At 35.0% G+C, this 17,668-nt stretch overlaps 1 protein-coding gene across 3 annotated transcripts in view; it reads left to right on the top strand.

Moving 5' to 3' along the window:
- Positions 1-17,668, top strand: part of LOC145255248 (uncharacterized) — an 87,392-nt gene that overhangs the window by 44,954 nt on the left and 24,770 nt on the right. For 2 of the 3 annotated variants that reach the window (XM_080113937.1, XM_080113938.1), the window contains 5 exons: positions 1,403-1,535; positions 4,671-4,825; positions 5,892-6,028; positions 8,446-8,568; positions 12,069-12,238. In XM_080113937.1, the coding sequence (XP_079970063.1) occupies positions 1,403-1,535; positions 4,671-4,825; positions 5,892-6,028; positions 8,446-8,568; positions 12,069-12,238 (718 nt within the window). Of the gene's footprint in view, positions 1-1,402; positions 1,536-4,670; positions 4,826-5,891; positions 6,029-8,445; positions 8,569-12,068; positions 12,287-17,668 lie in introns of all 3 variants that reach the window. The other variant, XM_080113940.1, reaches the window with a different exon arrangement.

The raw sequence follows: 17,668 nt of genomic DNA, 5'->3' as shown, positions 1-17,668 counted from the left end.
TGACTTTGTATATTGCTTCTTTTTTTTTGTTTTTTCCTCTTTGCTAGCAGATACATATCCTTATTTACTAAACGTTTTCTTCTCTCCCGCTATTGTTTCTGCCTTTCTTTGATACACCTCTCGACTTTCTCATTCCATCATCATATCGCATTGTGTCTTGGAGGTCCTTTCTGTTTTATTAGTTTTTAAAATGTTTGGGAAAGGTTTTAATTTGTCCATCTTCTTCTTTTATTATTATGATTAGTAGTAGTAGTATTGTAGTATAACTAGCTGTTCTTAACTGCCTGTTCCCGGAACTGTTTAATTTTTTTATTATTATTATTTAGGTTTAAATCTTCAAAGCCTTCTATTCTGTTACTGATTCTATGAATTAAAAAACAAAAAAACAATTTTTATAGTTATTTAATTTATTTAATTGTAGCTTAATTAAAAACGATGACGCTCTACATTCTTTCAGTCCACTTAGAAGACGTCAAAGTTTGTTTACTCACGTTTGCATGAATAAACTACAAATTGTGTTCATTAATTATGATTCTGTAAATCCTATAATCTGGTAATCAAGATTATTGAACACATCAAGTGCACATCTTGCACAAAAGAGATTAGGGATTACTATGTTTCCTTTTTTTTTACATGGGAGTCACCACTTATCAAAGCCCAAAGGCCACTCGAGGATAAGGGTTAATAGGTCTACATTAGTCATTGTGATTTTAGCGTAGTAAACATTAGTGAGAATTTTGTAACTTGGATTACTAAGGGGGGGCGGTTCAATAAGAACTTGTTCACGTTGGATGTGAAGGCAGTCAGATTAGAAATATAGAACATTTAATTTACAATTGCAAGATTAGAATATGAAATAATAATGTTTCACAAATATGTGTCTTACTAGATTTTATATTCTAAATTGTATTCTATTTTAATGAGTGGCAGAAAGAGAACTTACACTGTGAGAAGGTTAGATCTTCCCACTCCCTCTATAATATTATCAATCGCAACGTAAATCGTTAATCAGATAAAATGAAATCGATTGTAAATGAAAAGAAATTTAAGAACATACCCATGAAAACCATATGTTTATACCGAAACAGATTTAATCATGTAACTTGCATTAAAAAGTTAAAGCAAATGTATTATTATATAAATGGTTCGGTTTTTGACAACATAAACTTAAACTCGTGTGAATAATACAAGACAAGAATGGATATTCTTAAGATGTTAAACCTATTAGCCCTAACAGTGTATCCTTCGACATTCTCCCATTGTTCTTCCACATTTACGTCTCAAGAACCTGAAACATAACACTTTTACTAAAAGGACTGGATCTGGAATAAAATAACGCAAAAGGAGTGGATATATCGCCAAACACAACCAATACTACTAAATGTTTTGATTGTCTTTTTAGATCAAGCAGTTTCAGATCGTGTGGAATCGGTCGTCTCGAAAGTGGAAGAATCAAATCCAATGTGATAACCTTCAATGATTCATTGGGTGACGGCATGAAGAATCCTTTGCATTTTAAATTCAAAAGCTGGCCAGTAAGTTTTATATATATATATATATATATATATATATATATATATATATATATATATATATATATATATATATATATGTTTTTTGTTTTTACTGTTCACAAGTTTATATCTGCTCCAATTTTTAGTACAGTATCTGGGTATGTCAATTTTCATCTTTATCTAGATTCTACTGCTTTTTAGCATTTTACAAAGAACTATATTTGTGAAATTTCGTAATAAAAAATACACTAAGTAAATGTATGAGAGAGCAAGTAACTATGATGAATGCATTTACACATTGTTCTTATATATATATATATATATATATACTTTCGAGTATATAAAATTCCTACTGGTGAGACGTCGGCTTGGGTTAAAGCTGGTTTGATACCTCGTCCCTTGTTCGATATGAAGTAGGTTCTTTCCACTGTCAGATCTGTGCCGCGGGTTGCTTGATCTGTGTAAGTTAATAGACTTTCTTGTGTGTGTGGCGTGTTTGCTCAGTTGGTAGAGTGCTCGTCTAGCAAGAGTTTTGGGTTTCAAATCCTGAGCGCGGATATGTCTAACTGATGAGCCCAAATGAGGGCGAAACTCGAGTCTTGGACTTCCGGTTTGTTGGCTTTCTTGGCTCTTGTGAGCTGCGACGTTGGTTCGGCTGTGGAAAATAAGTATATATATATATATATATATATATATATATATATATATATATATATATATATATATTTATATACACCCACATACAGGGTGGGACGATAAAGTTGTCGCCCTAAAGAAAAGAACACTATAGCCTTATTTTAAAACTTTTTTGTAAAAAATTAATTCAGGTAACTTAGCTATGTAGTAAAGCTGACATATATTCAATGTAGCTGCCTTCAGCCTCAATATGGGTCCGAAATGGAGAGCATGCCTTTTCCACAGGCGCCGGTGGGAGCTTGGTGGGAGCTTGGAGAATACTCGGCGGGTGGTGGCAATCAGGCTGGTTTTGGTGTTGTGGGAGGTCATGTTGGTGATGTGTTCTATATATTACCAAACGAAGTAGTCCAGCGTGTTCAGCTCGGAGGAAGAGGGGGCCAGAGAGAGAAGGGTATAAAGTCATAGCAATCCTTCTGAAGCCAAGCCTGGATCTGTTTGGACTTGTGGGCTGGTGCCGAATCCCAAGGTCTTTCAGCGGCTACCTGATTGCACCAGGGAATCACCACACTCTTCAGCACATCCAAGTATTTTGGTGTTGACTTTCAAGCCAACTTTGATGATGTGAGGGGGCAATATGTGGCACTCACTTGAAACCACACCAAAGACCATAACCATGGCCGGAAACTTTGTTGAGCTGTGCCCTCAAGCGTTGAACCGTTGCATTTTAAAGGTCTGGCAATGGCCCTGTTGCCATAATTTGTATCGGTAGAGAGCATGAGTTGTACAGAGGCGCATCTCCAATCTCGTTCGTTGAACATTGTGTCACTTTCATACATGACAGAAGGCTCCTATCACTCTTGGGATTTGTACATAACTGGCCAAATTGTAGATGATCTGCACCAAAAAAGAAAACAGGTTTAAGTAGATTTATTTGTAAGAAAATTGCGTTAAAATAACTTAAATGTAATACGGAAATGAACTATGTAAAAAAAAATGCAGAAAGTATTAAAATTTTTTATTTGGATAATTTAAACGCGAAAACAAATCAATTGGGACGCTGAAAACATACACAGTAAAACAATACATTTTATTGTCGCGTTGATTATTTGTTTATGTATGCATGCGCAACCGGAAGTCCTAAACCAGATGTTAGGTTACAACACCCATTACAAGATCATTTGAGTTTTATAATTATATATATATATATATATATATATATATATATATATATATATATATATATATATAGAGAGAGAGAGAGAGAGAGAGAGAGAGAGAGAGATACATGGTGTCCAAAAAGTCCCTGAAGGATTTTGAATTATTTATTTATGAGGATAATTTTAACACAATCTGACTTAAGACATTGGAAAATTCTTTTAAAAAATGCAAAATTCAAACAATCTTTATTCATAAAAAATAATGTCTTTTAAATGTTGCTAATGACAAATTTATTCTTCGAGAAGAATACAAAACTTTAATTTTTTTAACAAAAACTTTAAATTTATAATTTATGTATACAATTAAATAAAATGGGTACATGCAAAATGAATGGCCGATCCACACAATGTATAAATATTTTGACCCCCTCCCTTTCACTAGCAAATTAACTAAAATTAAGGAAATTAACCAATTTTAACGAAAATTTCAGTATTTATTAATTAACGATCACAGAATATAATGAATACATTATTTTTTTTTAAATTTTAATGCAAATGTGTTATTTGATGTAAACGAAAAAATACCTTTTACTAAAGTTATAGTTTTAAGTACTAAAAAAAACCCAATGAATTTGTTTTTGTATTTTATTTTTTAAATAAAGCAACGTAGAACAAAAAAAATATTTCAAGAACATTATGAAAAAAGCCCCTAAAGTTAATGTTAATGAAATCAATATAACTAAAAAAAAAAAATCATTTATCGAATTAACGATATTATCATTGAATTAAGCATTGTTTATTAAATATTTTTAACAAAAATAATATAACTGCAATAAATATTTCTAAATTCAGAGTCCCGTATTTAGATTGAAAATCGATCAATGTCAAGTCAAAATGAGCATAGGTTTTTTTGTTCAACAGAAATTGGATAATGTTTGTGGCGTGTTCACCCTACGGATAATAAGAAAATCTTCCTCTTAGTATAAAGACCTGGAGAATATGTCTTGGCGTTAGCACACAAGTTATGTACAAGTCATGCACATTTCGCAGTCGGACTGACGTATAATCGCACATTTTTTTTATTTGTTGTTACACTTTTCTGTTCAATATATAAAGTGTATAGGACCATAACAGATAGGCAGACACTTTTTATCATTTATATATAGAGTGAGATTATTTTCTTTTGCGTTTGACAAAGTTTTGACATTTTTATAATTACCCTTTTACAGTTCTTCTAGTCACAGAAAACAGGTTTTTACATACCATAGTTTTAAGAGTTGTTAATAAACTGCTGATCATCGATTCCCGATACTTGTTAAACCCTGTGTGCCTTTTCTTTTTTTTTTTTACTTCTATTCCTGAGGGTATCGTTAAACTGAAAGTAGCTGTTTTGGATTATGATGACGTCAACGTGCAAGAAAGGGTCGATCATTTTGAGTACCAGTTCCGATCCAGCAGTGGTGGGATGAAAAAGTATTCTATTCCTCGAGTGCTCAATATGACAGGCTCTGTCAGCAGGTAAGGCAACATGTGCAATCCCATATTTCTTGTGATAACGGTTGTTCAAACAGATGAATCAATTAAGAAAATAAAATGAGTCAGTTCTGAGACTGCATAAATCCATCTGATAATGTGAGGATGGGCCAAGATCTGATCTAGGCCATACTTCTCTATATTGTATAAAATAAATATTCCCAAAGTTTTTCCATAAAAAGAATATTTATCTGATCAGGCTGAAATCCTGCATGGTGGTTACAGAAAGCATTAGAGACAAACACGAAATTTGGAAAAAATCAGAAGCTGAAATTCAGTAAAAATTTTGGTCCGTGACCGCACTTTTTAATGTCAAGATGAATGATTAAAATCAAGGTCTTATAGAATTCGGACAATATTTGGCGACAATATGAGTCAAGTAGTAATTCTCTACAATAAGCAGCTGTGGAACTGTGTTCTGTTTTCCTGCTTTCCAACTGACTACAATGTGATTGTCTCCAAGTTCAACGTGAACAAATTCTTGATGAGCCGTTCCCCTTAAGTAATTCAATTTACATAATTTCCACGACTAACGATGACTAAGACATGTTCCCTTTGACCACTGTACACTCATTAACCATTATCCTCGAGTGATGACTCCTTTGTAAAAAAAAAAATAATAATAATAAAAAGGTACTGCAAAATTGTCAATTTTACCTTACCGTAATCCTGATCTTTAACCTAGATATTCGAAAATTAAATCAGTTCTAAGTTAGATCACGACCGATTTTGAATCTGTGTTTGGTTATGTTGATTGGGTCTAAAGAGGATAACTCTTCTTAGGCTACTGGGACTAACAGTAAATAGTATTAGAATTTGAGCCAGGCCCATATGGCTATTCAGACAATTTAACTGATCAAGTTTGTTGAAATCTGAACTTATTTATATTATATTAATTAAATTTAATTAATTAAAACTGATCAAGTTTGTTGAAATCTGAACTTATTTATATTATATTAATTAAATTTAATTAATTAAAACTGATCAAGTTTGTTGAAATTTGAACTTATTTATATTATATTAGTAACTGTTTTTTATTTTTATTTTTCAGTATCAGTTTAAAATTAAAAGTCTACTGCGACGCAAATTATTACGGTCATGATTGTAGCACGTTTTGCATCAAAACCAACTCCTACAAAGGTCACTACACATGTGAAAAGAAGACAGGGCGCAAACTTTGTAATCTTGGTAAGTACGAGGGGCGTTCCAAAAGTAATGCCTCCTATTTTTTTAAATTCCACCTGAATGGATCTGAGGGGATTGCATATTGCAGTGTTATGATGACTGAACTTATGCATTCATAACCTGAAAATTTCATCTTTATGTTACACTGACTGGGTGAGACTCTAAGAAAGCAACCCTTGTCATGGACACATGATAGAAGCAGAGATGCATCATTGAATTCCTCCATGCAGAAAAAAATGAATCGATTAATGTTCACCAACACTTGTTGAACGATTACAAAACCAATGTAGTTGACGTCAGCACAGTCAAGAGATGGATTTGTTGATTTCAGAGTTGCGATATAGATGTGAGTCACAAAGCATGCTCCAGATGCCCATGCAAAGCCACTACCCCATTGCTGGCAAAAGTGCATTGAGAATGGTGGTGACTATGTAGAAAAATAAATTATGGAGTAAAAAAGGTTGCTTGTTTTAATGGTACCGTGCTCATCTTCATAGGTCTTCAACATTTTTTTTTAGTTAAAAAATAGGATGCATTACTTTTGGAATGACCTTCGTAATTAAACACACAGTAGTTTCTGGTTGTTTGGAGTTGTCTCCAATTGTGTTGGGAACTTTTCTGGCTAAAAGTAATGATTGTGATGTCACAAGAGTGTTGAATAGACGTTGTGACAGATACTCTTAGTCTAGCATAGTGGTTCCCAACATAGCGGCACACTATATGAGTTTTGAATTAGTTTGGAATTATTTTGGAGATGAGTAAATTGTATAATTTTTAAAATTTAATTATTTGAATTATTATCCTCATCTTCTGTTGCTATCCCAACGTTTTGGCCAATTATTCCTCTGGCCTTCATCAAGTTAATCGCGACGGAATAGGAACATCATCTACAGCAATTGCTGCTGCCTTCAATAGCTGTTGTCATCTCACCACGGTTTGGTCAACTAATCCTCTGACCGGCTTTGGGTAGGATTGAAACTGCTACCTCTAACTCAATGCTCACCTGGAATCGCAGATATTCCGCATCTCTATCCATTGCACCATGAGCCCCAAAGGGTCATCAAGGTTGGATTTTTTGGTTTTTATAAATTCAATTATTCTTCCAATTGTCAGAACCGTATGGATTATTATTGAATTAGTTTGGAATTATTTTGGAGATGAATAAATTGTATAACGACGAAGGCCAGAGGAATAATTGTCCAAAATGTTGTAAAAACAACAACTAAAAGATGAGGATAATAGTCCAAATAATTAAAAAAAAAAATATATACAATTTATTATATGTATACATAATGCACTAACAAATTGGGCCAAGGTAGAGAAGCAGAGAAAAGTTGCCACATATATAAAGCTGTTTTCTTTTATTTTCTTTCATTGTGGTGTGATGTAGGGATCATTCCAGATCACTGCTTTTGCATCATAGATAATTTTTGTGATTGATATCCAGAGTTGATCCTGTGTTTTAAAGATCGATTGTAACTCTATTATGCTGTGTCTCGTCTCTGAATGTCTCCCTGGGTTGTATTCTAACTTCCAAAGCTGGATGTCTCTCTAGGTTATAAGTCGGGCTAGGACAACAGCATATTTTTTTCATTGTTTTGACTCTCGAGTGTGTGCTCGTTGATATCTTATATGTTTTTATATAGAGTGATGTAGTTCTCGGTTGATTAACTGTGTCTAACGGTGTCGGATATATACTCGAGAGTCAAAACAATGAAAAGAATATGCTGTTGTTATAGCACTAGTCATAAGGTATCTTTGTAATGCTATCATGCAATGTGTCTGTGAATGTATTCCTTGTTAGTATCCTGGTCACGGCACCTTTGTAATACTATTGTGGGATGGGCTGAACCCTCTTGTGAACCCTCTCCTTGTTAGTATCCTGGTCACGGCACCTTTGTAATACTATTGTGGTATGGGCTGATTTCTCTTGTGTTGAATATTATTATGACAAGGTCTGGGTTTAGTTTCGATGCTATTATGGCGATATATGTTTCTTGGGTTCAAGAGAGTAACATTCGTTCTTTTTGTGCCCATGCTGTGAAATTACATTCATAAAATTCTGATATTAACACCACTGAGCCGAACAAGAAAAAGGAGTTTTTTCTTTGCTTCTCTATGATGTGAGAGAAAATGTCTTCAGGGATGGAGAATTGTGGAATTTGCAAACTGAAGAAAAAATATCCAAACAGAATAGATAAGGCACTTTTGCCTTTTTTTAAAACTATACTTATTTTTACTTTATCGTTTTATCAGTTGAATTCATCATAGTAATCAGCCAAGGAATGAGCCACCCTGCTTGCTATCAAGACCACGTAACCTAATATATATCTAATTCTTATTGTTTCACATATGTACGGACATGAAGTGTCATAGCGTATTATTATATAGATGTAGTTTTTTTTTCTTTTAAATTCCAGGTTGGATTGGAAAAAATTGTCGACAGAATCAAAATGACTGTCTCTATAATCGTTGCCATAAAGATGCGACGTGTATTGATGGCTTGGCATTTTACAAGTGTCAGTGTCCACCAGGACGAACAGGTGAGACAACAATTATTATCATTTACTAATAAATTTTCATAATACTTGAATCTAAATCTCATCAACATATTTTCGTTTAGTTATGCATACTTCCAAAATATAAAATACTAGCAGGGAGACCCGACGTTGCCTAGGATTGAATAATGATCAACGAATGTTTCACACTGCCATATTTTTATTGTCGTTGTAATTGGTGTAATCGCCAATTTTTTAATCAAATCGATTGATTACCTGCTCTAGTTGGGGACCCATCGTGGTGCACTAGGAGGAAGCTTCATATGTCTCACTGCAGTAACTTAGTTCACAATACATTGTTGTCTACATTGCACTGTAGAGAATCTACTGCTAATTTTATGAAATTATTTTTTATATATAAAGGCTTGAATTTAAGTTTAAAATAAAAAAGTCAAGTATCATGGTGCAATTGTGCTTTAAAGAAAAAAAACACTCATTTCGAACGTGCCTCTGTCATATCAAAGAACCTAATGTTGATTTTATATGTTGGGCTTTTCGACTTGTGTGGTAATAAAACTTCTGAAATACACTTGTGCTGTTAGGCTGTGTAAGGTGTTAACTTTGGTCAAAATCGCCTGTTCCTTCTTTTATCAGATTATTTTGATTCAATACTTATCAAAGATATTCCGATACAAACCTATCTAAGGACACTGCCAGGCACATAAAGTACGTTCATGTGAAATTTCATAAAAATCAGTTCAGTCGTTTTCGAGTCCATAGGGAACTCTCTCTCTCTCTCTCTCTCTCTCTCTCTCTCTCTCTCTCTCTCTCTCTCTCTCTCTCTCTCTCTCTCATACACACACACACACAGACATACACACACAAAGTTCTTTTTATATAATAGTAGAGATAATATATGAGGGTCTATTTAAAGAATCTTGCCTTGATAAGATCTGAATTTATCTCAATGCTGTCCATATTAATTTATAATGGCATCATAATTTTGTAAAATATTAAAGCCAAGAACTGTAGCAAGCATAGATATTAATGTTTTTTTTCTCTCTTGGAGAACAGGCCCTGTTTAATATTTGGGTCACACAATGACTAATCAGTTCCAAGGGTTTTAATTTCATCTGTTCCTGCAGTGAGTAGAAAGGTTCTTGAAAGCAACCAGGAAAGACACCTCCTTGCTTTCTCCTGCCTTTGTCCACTGGATTCCCGAGCACAGACTATATCACTTGAATTTAAAATGCTCACAGATTTTAGACAGCCAAAGAACTTCTTTTTTTAATTTCATTTCATCACTTGGACACTGTCCTAACATTGTCAACCTATATCCAACCGTATAGATTCCTTAAATAAATTCTTTCATTGTTGTTTTATAAGGTCAGTGCAAAATGTTTTTGCCAGTTTGTAGAAGGGGCATTTTAAACAACTATGATTTATTTTATCCACATTGTTATTCGATAAACATATCATCATGATTAGTTTATAACTGGGTTTTTTTGGGGGGTTTTTTTGGGTTTTTTTTGTACAAATAGTGCAAGAAGGTCTGAAATTCAAGCCTCGTTTTCAATTTGGGAAAAGTTAGGTCACGTGATGCTGGGTCGACAGTGTCGCAGCAAATAACATAGTCTCCTCTTTTTTTATCCCTGCGGTCTTTCAGCCCCCGCCCTCCAACAAGATGAGAACGATAGTCCAAAGAATCCAAATATGAAGAAAATAGCTGCTGTATACAAACAAGTATGTGAGGATGTATGCAGTTATGTTCACAAACCAGTATGGATGGATGCATGAATTTCAATACACAAACCAGTATGTGTGCTTGCATGCATAAATACAATAAAATACCTATCAAATGTATCAAATACCAAGTGCTCGTCTGAGCTCCAATCTATGGTTCCCCCTTTGCTAAACTTTCACGAAAAACTCTCATCTAGCTGAAACTACTATCAATAATTTCCTTTCTTCCGTTTCCCTGCTTTCTCGCTGACTACAATATGGTCTTCAGGTCTAACGTAAACAAGTTCTTGATGATCCGTTCCCTTAAGTAATCCAATTTACCAAGTTTCCACTATTAACAATTACTACAATATTATCCCATTGACTACCGTACACTCATTAATCCTTATTCGCGAGTGGCCTTCAGACCTTGATGTGTGGTGACTCCTTTGTAAAAAAGAAAATGCATTAAAATAGCGTTTGAATAAAAATTATAAACCTGACGTATGAAGGAGCAACAAACTTGTTTAATTATCAAAAAAAATAGCAGTTAAAAGTATGATGTTTGAAAGGTCACTTTCAGCAAAAGATTACACAGGTGTAATAAAATTCAGGTCAATCCAGTGAAACGGTAATAGCCGAAAAAAACGCCCTTGAGATGTTGTTACAGTGACAATAGCATCCCAAAAGGGGCGTTTCAGGTGGTCACAAATAGTTATACAATAAACACTGAAAAGGATATCATTGTTGATCAACGATTTGGATGCAAGAATAATAAACCTGTTGAATTCCCGTGTGTGCATCTCCTTCCTAACACCCAACCATCCATAACGGTCACCGACAATAAAGATATATCGTTGTTATATTTTTATATGTCAATGTATGGTCATTCTTTAAACACAGCAGAAATACAGCAGGAACAAACCTGATTAGTTCAGCAACACAAGCTGTTGATCTAAGGTTGTTCAGAGGTCAACCATGTGAAACAAGTACAGGTCACCACACTTGATCCGTTTTTTTTTTTTTGTTTTTGTTTTTTGTTTTGTTTTCATTTTTGATTGGTTGGTTGGTTAGTTTTGTTTCAATTTTGCTTTCTTTTCTTTACACAAAATGTTTTTGCCGGTTTGTAGAAGTTTGTAGAAATAGTGTATTTATCAAGACTTGTTTTTGGAGATGGAAAATGCATATATCATTATACTGAGTTAATATAATTTAATATATGAGTTAATGGATTTTTCCCTAAGGCTTTTGCTATATATTTTAATCACATAAAATACATGTTCAAATATTTATTTATTTTTGGATTGAAGTATGTTTATAAAAACTTCTATTTGAATTGTTCTAACTAATTGTAATTTGTCATTAACTCAATTAACTTAATTCCCTATCTCTTCTTACCAAGTTTCGGTCTATCACTCCCACCCTCTTTTACTGTATGATGTTCAGCTCCTCTGCCTTTATTTTATATACTGTTACTATTCTCCCTTCTTCTGATCATTAGCAGTTAGACATAATCAATTTCTCTCCTTTGGCGATTTTTTTACCCTCTTTATTCTCCTCTCCTTCTTTCTTGCTATATTGAGATATAAGAGAGTAGTAATACTACTATTTCACCCTTAGAGGGGAAGAAAGAAAAGAAGATATACCGAGCACAAAGCGACTAATTTTTTATTCAGTTTCCTTCTTTTTTTTTTTTTTTCAAATTTAACTGGCTTAACAAATTCACTTTTCTTGATTCAAGCATCTTAATCAGAGCTCAATGGTGGATTCCACGGGTCACAATATTTCTAGTATCAATATGAAATCTCCCTTGCTATTTGCAGGTTTTCTATGTGATGTGGACGTAAATGAATGCGTGAGCAACCCTTGTTTACATGGTGGAACATGCTACGACCAATTGAACTCCTTCCAATGCAAATGTCCTACAGGATATACAGGGACTGTTTGTGAAGAGCAGATGTTACCGTGCGAACCCAATCCTTGTCTTCATGGGGTAGACATTAATCTTTATCCCAATTAATTATTATTTATATGCTAAAATGTTCGTACCTTTCTATGTTTACGGTCCGTTGATCACGCTTAAGTCTTTGTTAATTATCGATTTGGGTGTTGTTATTTTTATTATTTTTTTTATTTTATTTTTGTCGTTTAGCCTTTATTTTTATTAAAATTATGGGCATGCTTAACTGTAGTTAACATAACAAAAAAAAAATGGTCAATAAATAAATAAATAAATAAATGTCATCGCAGCCAATAAAAGTTACTTTTCTATCTAGATTGTATGATGAAAGACAAGAGTCTCATTCTAACATTTAATTACAAGCTTATTTATTATCTTCGTTAATATGGCCTGTAAGAAAAAAAAGGGTGTTAGTTCTTGGAAAGAGTAAACATGTATAGCCCATGGTTTGATCAGGTTTGCATTTTAACATGTAACTACCTGACTCCATAAAATAAATAAGACAGACATTAAATTTTAAAAGTAAGAAAAGCAGCTTTATTTATTGAAAGTGTTCGTTTCAGTGGTGGAGGAGAATGTTCGTGAATGTGTGAAAGAAAAGTCAGCATGGAGAGAAATCAACAAAAAAGAGAATGTTCATTTGGTTTTTACTTATCGGTTTACGTGTGAACCAGACAACGATTAGTAAATGAAGGTGCTGGGCCTGTAATGTGGGAGCAGAGTTGGCTTTGGTCCACTTCAGTGTCTTCTTTTTCCTTTTCTTCTTCACATCTCTTAAGGTTTGGTGACAGAATCCATTCGTATGTTCACTGACGTAGCGAGATGAATTATCTTCTCAAATCCTCCTGCTGAATTCTCTACCTGGTTCATAAAATCTTGGGCTTTTATAGTTTTCCGGGGGCTCCCAGCAGCGATGGAAATCAACATTTCTTTAAAAGGTACCAAAGCTTCCCATTGGTTCGTAATCATTTTTTTTAATTATTTTTCTTTTTTTTAACTGGAAGCCCTGCGTCGAGCCGGTGCATACAAGACGTTTTTTTATGCAGTCTTTGACCGTGGATGTGTCTGTTAAGCCATGGTGTTAGTAGCATAACATTAACATTAGCCAACAGGAATCCTCTGAAGACTATCGTACTGGTGGTCGACAGCAAACCATTGGGGTTTGACCTCCTTCTGGGTTATCAAGAAATTTGGCTGTGTGCATATTGATAAGGGAGGCAAAGCACATTTTGTTCAAACAGCTTTGAGTGCGACCATTCAGCTGGAACAACCCGACTTTTGCGCAACGCATTAAAACCTGGACCATGGCTTGGAAGTGGTCCGGTGATCAGCCACCACAAAATTTATACAATAAAGTGCTAGAGTATAACATCCCTGCAAAACCCCGTGGAAACTATGATACTAAGCTACAGGCCTGGATTAATAATGGATGGTTGTTTCCGTACCCAGAGAAGGAATTGGGGCTCACAAAGGGCCTGATCCCAATAATGGCGGTCGTTCAGCAGAACCAACAAAAGGCTCACCTTTTGCCAGTGTTCGACTATCATGTAAACCAATTTACGGCCCATGTACCGAAAAATTGAGAGAATGGCGGCGGGTGGGATCAAATGTATTGGTGTTAGACCTTTGCAAGGCATACCTTCAAGTAAACGTGCACAAATCACTGTGGCCATACCAAGCAGTAATAATCAAAGGACAGAGGTATTGCCTGACCTGCATGGGGTTTGGACTCAATGTGGTACCATCTATCATGCAAACCATTGTTGATGCTATCTTAACGATGGACAAGCATATACAGCAGGCAACATTCTCTTATATTGACGATGTATATGTGGATGAAGGTGTTGTGCCTGCAGCACATGTGAAGGAGTATCTCAGCAACTTTGGACTTCTCAGCAAAGAACCAGAGAAACTGCAGGATAGTGCACGAGTGCTTGATTTGCAGATCTGGGGAGAGGATAATGCTCTGTGTTGGAGAAGAGGGAACAAGATCCCAGACATACCTCATGTTGTCACGCGACAAAATATATTTTCGCTTTGTGGCAAGTGGGGTTGACATCTGGCCGAGGGTGATTGCCTTCGTGTTGCTGTGGCATTTATCAAAACGAGAGCATCTGACGTCACTACAGGGTGGGAGAATAAAGTAAATGACGTCCCTCTCAAAACTATGATCAAGGAGGTTCTCACCAAACTCCACAAAGAAGATCTGGCACAAGGCAAATGGTGCGTCAAAGGCAAAACTCTCTTGCTACCGGTGTGTCATTGACTGTGATAGAGGATGCATGCTGGTTACGTCCAGAAAAGGACTCCCTAGCAGAACTCGATGCCATCATTAAAGGAATAAACTAGGCAATCCTCTGGAAGATGATCACCTTACACTTATTCACCGATTCCGCATGTGTCCACGAATGGGCCTTACCAGCAGAGCCAGGATACAGACTAAAGCTATGCGTGAGATGCTCATCCGATGATGTCTTGACACAATAATAAAACTGGTGAAGGAATATACATATATGTCGATAGATGTAGTCTTGGTCAAATCTAGCCAAAATAAGGCGAATCAATTGATGAGAGTGCCTCAGCGGAGGTTTGATGCGATTAAGAGGAACAGCGAACCTATGTAACCTGTCTGCATTGCATCTGTGAACTCAATCGGGTTAGACCAGATCAAAATTGCTCACCAACAAAGTGGTCATCCTGGTGTGAAGCAGACACTCTACTTTGTGAAGTGAATTAACTCTGGGGTTTCCAAAGCTGCTGTGAGAACCGTCATCAAAGAATGTGAAGAATGTCAGTCAATTGATCTGTCACCCATACAATGGTCAAAGGGGGCTTTAAATGCTAAACAAACATGGCATAGGATAGTGATAGATATCACTCATTACGATGAGGCCCATTTGTTGACATTGATTGACTGCAGAGCTGCTCAGTTTGCCGTCTGGCGACGCCTCGCTCAGCAAGATGCAAAATGTATAATCAATCAACTAAAGACTCTTTTCTATGAACGAGGTCCACCGTCAGAAATTCTAATGACGCAGTCTTTTAGAGCAGCTTGTTTAAAGCCTTTATAGATGATTAGAGAATTAGACTTGATTTCGTTGTGCATATGTTCCCTCTGGTAATAGCATCATCAAGCGATGTCATAGAAGTGTCAAAAAGAAATGGTGTACTATCCCAGAGGCAGTATATTAGTACAACGTTATGCTGAAGGATGACTTGTCCTCTGCTACAGCACCTGCCAATATGGTCCATCGGTACTGCATATGGCTTACAGGAATTGATGGAATAACGACACCGATAGACAATCAACAGCAAACTGTCTACAAAACGGGTGACCAAGTGTGGGTAAAGGCTCCACACGGATGGTATACTACAAAGTATGGAGTGGGACATGTGACTGGGAATACCAGTACACAAAATATATCAGTTGCTGGAATGCCACGCCATGTAAGAGACCTGCAACCCATAGTAGGACTGGGCCCACAACTGGCCTGCTCTGGCATGCCTTCGGAAAATGTGAGTGAGAGATTTGTGACCATTAATGAGATGTTGGGTGAGTGGACACCCAGTGTGGGTGAAGATGTTAACTTAGTCGATGATATTCCAGATGAAGTTTGTTCTGTTTTCTGTTGATACACAGGGGCTAGGAGAGGAAGAAGAGGAAAACAAAGAAGTGGTTGGTTTTATGGGAAAGAGGGTGAGACTAACCGCGAGAATTCACGAGATTTGAGAGGAATAAAAGACCGAACTCAGACAGATAGGCGACTGTGCTTTTGCTCAAGCAGAGAAAACGGTGAGAGGAGAAGAAAGTCCTTTCCTAAAAAAAGTTCCGGCTCAAAGTGAGAAAGAAAGTGAGGCTGAATGACTCAGCAGTTTTCAGTAGAAAAGTAACTTATCTTGCTTTTGATAACATTTATTTATTGTATATTTGTTTGTTTTTTTGTTTTTTTAACTCTTTGTCGTTTTGTAAACTACAGTTACACATAAACAAAATTATCAGCACCCCGTTAGAAATACCGGGTTTGTATTACTGTACATATAGATTCGAAAAAGTTGTCAAAAAACAAATATATAACAAATAAATGTTATCAAAGGCAAGATAAGTTACTTTTCTACCAAACTGGATATATTTTTCGTGTTTTTACTCAATGTAACATGTTTATTCAGCTCGAAAACCATACAGTGTTTAGCGATGTATTGGAACATTCAAGCTGGCGTCTTATTCTCTCTTTAACACGGTAAGTGTGGGAAAAGATGTTATAAATAAATAACCGGATAAATTCTGTTAAAAACTCGCTCAATATATGTTACCGTGACATAGGTTGACATATATTCGTCGGGTTTTTAATAGTATTTTGTATAGTTTTTTTTTTATTTATAACACCTTTTTCCATACTTACGGTGTTAAAGAGGGTGTGAGACGCCATCTTGAATTTTCGAATACATCGGTAAACACTGTATGTTTTTCGAGCTGAATAAATATGTTACATTGAATAAAAACACAAAAAATATATCCAGTTTGGCAGAAAAGTAACTTATCTTGCCTTTGATAACATTTATTTGTTATATATTTGTTTTTTGACAACTTTTTCGAATTTATGTGTACAGTAATACAAACCCGAAATACCATGGTACTTTCAACATCAATCCTTATAATTTCTTGTAAATTATGATATTCCTTTTGAAATAATAAATATATGTGCGGGTCAAAACTATCAAGAAAAAAAAGACGTTTTTGTTCCTCTGTAAAAATAATTCTCATTACCAGCTTTATTATTTAAATAAATAAAACAAATATGTCGCTTTGGTTTTTTTATTTATTTAAAAGTGTAGAAATTTAATTATTTTTTAAAACAATAAATATTCTGTCTTCTTAATATAATTGTCGGCTAAATCTAATTTATAAAACACCATGTTCGTTTATCTGTCTGTTTCTATATTTTCAAAGTGCATCTCCTCCGAGATGCAAAGTCACAGAACGGTATGAGGATGGTTAAATGATTGCATGTTTTTGTGGACTGTTATTTTATGGGCTTTTAGCCGGTAAAAATAGCTGTTAAGAGTAAAAATTAAAAAACAAAATAGAACTTGATTGGTGTAAGTCAACTGAAAATGCTCTTGTATGCGTGCATAAATATACGTTAAAGTCGGTTCTTTTTTAACTATTTCTTATCCCTCTGGTCATAGTTCAAACAGTAACGATTTTTAGTTTCCATTCTAGCTAATGGCACCCGAGTCATATTTTCTTCTTTTTTTCTTTTTGCTTTTCAAATCACTACTATATATTGGGTACAATATAATAATCAATAGAGAATTGGCTTCTAAGTCTGATCAGCAAAATTATAAAATCACATGTAACTGCTTTATTTTCTGTATTACCACCCAGACTTAGGAATAGTAGTAAGAAAGCGTAGCTTTTATGACTTTTAACAATTACATATTTTTTACTAAAATTTGATTAAC

This window comes from Euprymna scolopes, chromosome 3, assembly GCF_053919585.1.
Source record: "Euprymna scolopes isolate OS-2025 chromosome 3, ASM5391958v1, whole genome shotgun sequence".
In the NCBI taxonomy this organism is placed as follows: Eukaryota; Metazoa; Mollusca; class Cephalopoda; order Sepiida; family Sepiolidae; genus Euprymna; species Euprymna scolopes.
The sequence above is the reverse complement of the archived record's forward strand: the minus strand, read 5'-3'. Positions and strand labels throughout refer to the sequence as shown.